The following is a 7,124-nucleotide window of genomic DNA, read 5'->3' on the forward strand; positions in this document are numbered from 1 at the left end:
AATAAATACATAAAAAACTGTGATAAATCTGTATTTAGTCATGATTTATGAAAAAATAACTGTATAAACATTAACAATGATTCATATTTGTTGCTATTTAAGTAACATTTGTATAAAATGTGGGTTTTGAAACATGCTTCAAGGTCAAATTAATGCACCCAATGCAAATCACTGTATATGAAATATATATTCTCTTATAGTGCAAAAACTATTCTAGGCGCCTCTGTAAATGTATTGGAGTAAATACTCAAGAGTCGGGCCTTGTGGAGGTCCGGGTGACTGCTGTTTTGTTTAGAGCCTAAAACAATAATACAGCAATCAACAAGATACAATTCATTCAAAATATTGTATTCTGCAAATGTCGTTTGTATGAAGGAATAGAGGTAGGTGGGTATGTGGTACGTAGGTAGGTAGGTAGGTAGGTACTGCATGTGATAGGTAGGTGTGTGTGTGTAAGTAGGAAGAAAGCTAGGTAGGTGGGTATGTACTGTATGTGAAAGGTAAGAGGTACATATAGTAAGTAAGTGGTGGTGTGTGTGTGTGTCTGACTGTCTGTCTGTCTCTGTCTGTGTGCGTGTGAAGGTGGGTAGCTGGGTATGTGGTACTGTAGGTAGTTATGTGTACGTGTGTGTCGGTTTGGTAATAATTGTGCTTATTGTTTTGGTAAGGCTTAAAGAAGGTAGGTAGGTGGGATTGGGAGGGAGGTAGATGAGTGGATAGGTGTCCATTACTCCAATTTAAGCAGCAGCCACTGGATAATCCTGTTGTCAGAAATAAATACAGTAGTTACCAACAAATACCTAAATATAAATATAAATACCTCTTACTTCCTTGTTATGCTACCACCCCTATTTACCCCACTTTTATTTCAGTCATCACCTTTCCTTCAGACTCTTTTTGCCTGGTTTCTGAACTTCTTTCTCAATCTCCTCATTCTTTGTTGTCCCCCGCTGCTGTTCCTTCTCTTCCTTCACTCGTTTTTTCCCTGTCTTCTTTTTCTTTTTGCCTTTCACTTCCTTGAGTGCTTGAGACGGTCCGAATCTGTAACCCCATTGAAGTTGAGATTTAAAACCGTTAATGTTAGGTCAGGGTTATGGTTAAATTGAGAGTAAGGGTTAAGGTTAGGTTTAGGGTTTAGGGTAGGGTCGTCCCAAGGATCCCACTTAGATCCCACATAATTTCACTCACCTGTGGGGCCGGGGCCACGCCCACGACGCCCCCCTCCCGTGAGGAGCTTCCTGTTGCTCTCGCTCAGGTTCATGATGGGCGCCAGGCGGGGGCTGCAGCGGTAGGGGAAGTACTCTACGTCAGGAGGTGGGGCCATAGGGCTGTTTATGTAGAAAGATCTAAAATCATCATCTTTATCGTCAGCGGTAAACGGAATCACAATGGCTGCTGTATTGGTTCCAACAGCTGTGTCGTAGGGCCCTGGGGCCATAGGAGACTGGCTAGTCTCGGAGAGCCTGTCGCGAGGCCCATCTTGTCTCCAGCACGCTCAGCTCTGTGGGGGTAAAAGACACAAACAGATAAGACTTAGTGATACCAGTCTTGAGCTATTATATCTGTCTGTGCTGTCTTTACCCATTTGAAACATACTGTAGTAATGCTTGTCCCTTATTAAAAACACACCATCTTTATCTTTTACATGTATGTATTATCAATCTGCTCTATTCAAACTCTATTCTAACTTTTAATTTATAGATTTTACTAAACGTACAAAGAACTGGGCAGCGTTCTCCCTCTCGGAAATCAGGAGTTTCTTCCTGGCCAGTTTCTCCATAGCCATAGCGTCCCAGGCCTTGGCGATCCTCCCCACAAACTCTTCTCTGAGCCTCTTGCAAGCCAACTCCAACTCCTGCACCTCGCTCTGCCTCTCCTCCATGTTGATCACCTTCATCTCATCCTCTGCATGGTTCCTCCCCCTTACACTCTCTCCATCCCCACCTCCTCCACCAGGATCTCCACCCGCTTCTTTCCAAAGAGCTTCTTCCTCAGGCCTCTCAGACAGCCGCCCGCCCTGCCTGGGTTGCTCTCCTCCTGGCAGTCCTCGGTGTGGTTGCTCCAATTGTTGCTGTCCAGGCCTTCGCTGAGCCTCTCCAGGCACAGATCCATGTCATGCTGCAGCACGACCAGACCCAGTTGGATGACCCGCGCACGCAGACAAAAAGGGTAGAGGGTGTCGAGGTAGGCTTCCAACGCTGGGATCTGGGTGGTGAATATAAAGGATTAAGTACAGAGGTGTGAAGAAAAATATACCTGAAGATTGGCTAGGCAAGATGGGCAATATAATGGTGAAAATTAAAGACGATGAGACACACAATTGACTACTCGCGGGTAATTGATTGACCACTCGCGGGAGAAGGCAAGGTACAGTAAGCTTGAAACTATGTAGCCCTCATCCTAGCCCAGACTCTGGACGCGGAGAGATGCTAATGGTGTGTTTGTTTGGTTCTGGGGAACTCATAGCTCCCAGTTGCCGAAGTCATAACTCTGACATGAATGCTCTCCAGTGCTTTTGAAGTGTAAACAACTCAACCAATGATATTTAGTTTGTTTGCAATCCATAATGTATATATATATATATACATATAATTATTATTATTATTTTTTTTTTTTACTATTTATTCTACTTTATTTTTGTAAATAAATTACATTTAAAAAACATTTTAGAGCACATTGTCAAAATGATGAAACAAATTACTTCCAGACATAGGTTTCAACATTTTATTTACCTTGAAATAAAAGTTCATCATCGGAGAATATTCATCATCCGAGAATATTATCATAGTAGGCCTACTAAAGAAAAAAGGGCGGAATCAGTTTAAAAAGACCAAAGGACAAAATACTGCATAACAAAACACACTTTTAAAGTGTATATTATTTGGTCGATATGGAAAATATGATTGACAATTTTGAAAAAAAAAAATATAATCAGGTAAAAAAGACAGAGTAGTCAAAATAAATAACTTTCATTGTAGAAGCGATGCCAATACCATTGGTCGACTCCACCCAAACAACTTGCTTAATCTAAATAAATCCTACCTCATGGCTGGTGATGCCAACAAAAGCATGTTTGTCCAGATAAAATGCATTCATTGATATGAATCAATAAGAAAAGATGCCAACAGACAACCCTGTAAATCTTTACACAATGGTAGTGCTTAGAAGCAATAAAAGGATACAGGTTTCATTTTTGGTATAATCTCAACAAATTCCAGGGGTAAAAATACTTCCTACTAAAAATCTATGCCTTACATAATTATGAACAATGCAGGATCAATATGGCCACAAGTGTTTCCTATTCCATCTTCAAGCCATTTTGAAATAGCTGCAGAGGTATTTCAATGAAATACATTAGTACATTCACCAATGACATCACAACACATAATAATATAATAAGTGTGTAGAACTCACTTTTAAAATATAGACATCCTTCACTATCAAGCCATTCACAACAAGCATTGCTCAAATAATATACACATTCTATCTGAAATAATATATGGATAAATACAAAAACAACAACCAAACATTATGTACTTGAGGACCACAGATAACATTTCCAGCCATCATTGTAGGTCATATGAAAACACAGACATAGAATTCCAAGCTCCCGGAGCTTTCTTTCACCTTGTGCCATTTGTTTACAGGGCATAACTCTGCAATATACAACTTGACTGCTGCCTTCCCCATTGAAGGAGAGAGGCGCGTGAGCTAACATGACAGACCAACACATAATAACAGATTTTTACAAAGACCAGTGCATCCAGGCTTAAATCAGCAAGCACTCCAGATTGGGGGCCAAAGGGCCAACCAGGCATGCAGAGGGGAGGAGATCCACTTCAGGATGTTCTCAGTTGGTGATTTCTGCACTGTTGTTGCGGTTTCCGTATTTGTGGTGGATGATGAGCAGGACCACGCCCAGGAAGAAACACACAGAGCCCACAGTGATGTAAGCGATGCCCAGGAAGGGGTTCTTGCCTCCCATCCAGGAGATGGTGCTCAGGATCATGCGTTTTCGGCCCTCGAAGCTGCGCACGGGGTAATCTGAATTCACACGGTTAAAGGGAAAAAACCAGAAGCATCTCGACTTCTATGAACATCATGAATGTGAACGGTAAATGATGAGAAAACACAGATCGAGTACAGAGAGGAACAGTTGTTAAAGATGAAGTTTTGGTATGGAATTCAGTCTGATGATGTTAATCTCGGGTTGATTGAAATATAGTCTATTGGAGAGAGAACTGCTAACTGTTAGCCTGTGCCGTCGGTAGCCAAGTAGAGAACGGATTGGCAGAGACGCTTTCACTACAAGCCTAAGAGGACGACTCCAGGTAAGATGCATTTTCACCTAATGAGAATATGCAGAACAATCTCTTTAAACTATGGAAACAAACTTGTACTCTCTTAACCTTTTATTTTTAATCAAAAGGATACTGTAAGTGACCTCCAGGGTGTACTCTCCACGGGGCAGAGTCGGGGTCATGTTGTTGGGCTTCTTCTGGATGATGCTGTAGAGCTTGCGGAAGGTGGGGAGGGCCGCTGTGCGCATCCACACGATGAAGTCTTCGTTGATGAAGCCATTGTTATCCAGGTCCATTGGGTCCAGCTCATAGACAGGCTTTCTCCAGTTTACAGGTTTGCTTGTGCCTAAGGGAGGAAAAAGACTGTCAAGTCATGATGATAATTGATTATTACACGGTAGTCATGTAATTTGCATGTTATGTAAGCTACCTTGGAAAACCGCAGTGAGGTTGTTGTTGTTTCCGCCGGGGTTCCTGAATTTCACATGTTTGTCCGTCCACCATGCGATGCCCTTCTTAACCAAAGGAATAGCGTTTCTGGAGCCATTGGGATCAATGTAGAACAACTCGAGGGTGTCTGGTGATGAAAAATGTAAAATGCAGCACGCAATGGCAGTTAATGCAATCATGTTTTCAGTTGTGAGTCAACAGTGATAGGCTAGGTAGCTAGAGGAAAAGTGACCTACTCATGAGTCATGGATACTCAAGCACTAAACCAAATTAAAACACTAACATCTATTACCTATTATAAACACTGTCCAACTATTATTGTATGTACAGAAGATTATGATTTAAGAATTAGTTGAGCAACAGTGTGTAGTTACTGTATTTTCCTCAGACTGCTGCCTAGAAAGTTGCACTACTATTTGCAAAGTGAAAAAAACCGTTGTACCCTTACCATTGAAGAGACTATTGGCGATAGCACCACATGGGGCGATAGGCTTGTTGTCACTTGTGCGGTATGGCTCACATTCCTTGCTGGGACTCTGGAGAGAGTTCAAAGGCGTTTTAGCACAATGGCAGGATATAAATCATGCGATGATGTTGAAATTAAACAATCACATGAAAGGTGAAAGAGTATGAAAGGTCCATCTCTCTCTGTTGTACAAGTGTGATGGTGTCACATACCTTTAAAGAGCCCTTGTCACCGTTCAACTGACTGTCATCCCTGGACTTGACATATCGTCTGTGATTCTGATAGAAGTTGGACAATCCGTAGTACATGAAGACATTGCTCTACAGGAGATGAATGAGGGAACAGCAGAGGGATGACTGAATCAATTGTTCCTCTAATGAACAGATAATGCCTAAGACATGTTGTTTGCCAATGCTACTTCAGTCTAGACAGTGTTACAGGAAGAACCTGAGCTGAGAGGGAAGGGTTGAGTGTAATATTGGAGTTTCTTGAATTAATCGATAACATACCTCTGAGACAGCTACTTGTGGGAATAATAGCTTACTGGCATTCAAGGCAATGTTTAAAAATAGCAATACTCAATACTGAGAACAGAGCCAAGTCATACAGTAAGTGTGTCTGTAAATACAGGAAGTCAAGAGTACATGTAGCTGCACCATAATGGACACTATGTGGAGTCAATCTGTGAAGACATGCCTCCAACTGCAGTATTTACTGTGTAGGGTGTGTAAATGTGAGAATCTGCAAAAGTGATCATACAACTGAAGACCATTGAGTCATACTGGCTATGACTGGTAGACTTATAAACAAGTTTGGTAGCCACATCATACACGTTTCTACAAACCTCGAATGGTTGTTCGAGGGTGAAGGGAACAGTGCAAGTGCACGGCCGTGAACTATTCCAAATAAAGCTCTGAGAGCAGTTGAAGCAGGGATCTTTCCCGTCAACACCAGTGTAATCGATCTGTAAATGAGATAAATGAATTGATGAACTAGTTAGCTAGCCATGCAGAGAGGAATACAATCCGGAAACACACACGTTTTAGATAGTAGGTATCAATACACACTTTATGCTGAGTTGAACATCCTCATACAGTAAATACAATGCTGTAAAATGTAAGGAACTATATAAAGGTAGCTAGCTAGCATACCTCAAATTCTTTGATGTTGTTTGATGTCACGAAGAGGCCAATACCGATGGGAATGAAGATGAGTCCGATCACGAAGAAAGCCGGGAGAACTGTACCTGCTGTCAAAATCGGTTGCCAAGCCGGCAATCTCTGTTGTTTGAACGCTGTGTTGTCCGGCTTTTTGCTTTTGACAGTTCCTGCGGCACCATGGCCAGCAGCACCAGGGTGTCCGTCCTCTTCCTTAGCGTTGTAGCTAGACGCCATCATGGCTGCGATTCTCGAAGAGGAAAATAATCCCCTCTAAACAGCGACAGCTGGCACTGTATCGCTTAAACACAGAAAAGCGTACAGATACGCTAAGAGACTACTGACGTTTTAACAATGATGTTAAGCAGTAAAAAAATATACTTTTCTATACATACATTGCTGATTTGCTTTAGAGAAGACCTCACTTCAGTCCGAAAGTGGGCAGCTAATAACGACAGCTGGAAATGAAGAGAAACAGGAAGTTTCTAAGCCAATGGTGTGGTAGGACGTAGTAGTTGTCATCAAGATTGAAAAGCACGCCCCTTTCTCACATGGTAGGTTATCCACCAACACCTGAGGAGGTCAACATGACAATAATAGGGTCAATATTACCAAAGAAAGTACTAGAGACACTATATTGAAAGAAACTGAGAGAGTACAGAGGTTGCACCTTCAATGCTATTGCTGGCCTGTTCCTATTTTAGTGAGAAAATTAGTTTTCAATGATGGAAATGTATTTCTTTATTTAAG

General features: G+C 41.7%; 1 protein-coding gene across 3 annotated transcripts; it reads right to left on the reverse strand.

The window, feature by feature from the left end:
- Nucleotides 1–8: 8 nt before the first annotated feature.
- On the reverse strand, nucleotides 9–6,816 carry tmem30aa (transmembrane protein 30Aa). Of its 3 annotated transcripts, XR_014554576.1 has the most exons (11): nucleotides 6,369–6,816; nucleotides 6,062–6,181; nucleotides 5,430–5,537; nucleotides 5,200–5,287; nucleotides 4,732–4,878; nucleotides 4,435–4,647; nucleotides 2,733–4,044; nucleotides 1,718–2,205; nucleotides 1,189–1,501; nucleotides 880–1,041; nucleotides 9–761 (listed from the first exon to the last, which is right to left on the reverse strand). XR_014554576.1 is itself a non-coding variant. In XM_083683957.1 (7 exons), exons 1-7 carry the CDS (start codon nucleotides 6,612–6,614, stop codon nucleotides 3,851–3,853), a joined length of 1,116 nt encoding a protein of 371 aa, XP_083540083.1. In that variant the 5' UTR covers nucleotides 6,615–6,816; the 3' UTR covers nucleotides 2,711–3,850. The 3 variants fall into 3 exon arrangements, 1 of the variants encoding a protein (XP_083540083.1); XR_014554577.1 differs by lacking the exons at nucleotides 9–761; nucleotides 880–1,041; nucleotides 1,189–1,501; nucleotides 1,718–2,205 and adding an exon at nucleotides 2,488–2,502 and having other exon boundaries at nucleotides 2,722–4,044; XM_083683957.1 differs by lacking the exons at nucleotides 9–761; nucleotides 880–1,041; nucleotides 1,189–1,501; nucleotides 1,718–2,205 and having other exon boundaries at nucleotides 2,711–4,044.
- Nucleotides 6,817–7,124: the final 308 nt, after the last annotated feature.

Source organism: Argentina silus (genome assembly GCF_951799395.1).
Source record: "Argentina silus genome assembly, chromosome: 13".
NCBI lineage: Eukaryota > Metazoa > Chordata > Actinopteri > Argentiniformes > Argentinidae > Argentina > Argentina silus.

What these genes read in the sequence shown, in the direction of transcription:
- tmem30aa (XM_083683957.1), bottom strand. Translation starts at nt 6,614, where the DNA reads ATGATGGCGTCTAGCTACAACGCTAAGGAAGAGGACGGACACCCTGGT. An exon ending in CCCTCGAACAACCATTCGAG is followed by an intron (nt 5,538 to 6,061) that starts GTTTGTAGAAAC and finishes CATCTCCTGTAG; the next exon opens with AGCAATGTCTTCATGTACTA. An exon ending in GTGACAAGGGCTCTTTAAAG is followed by an intron (nt 5,288 to 5,429) that starts GTATGTGACACC and finishes AACTCTCTCCAG; the next exon opens with AGTCCCAGCAAGGAATGTGA.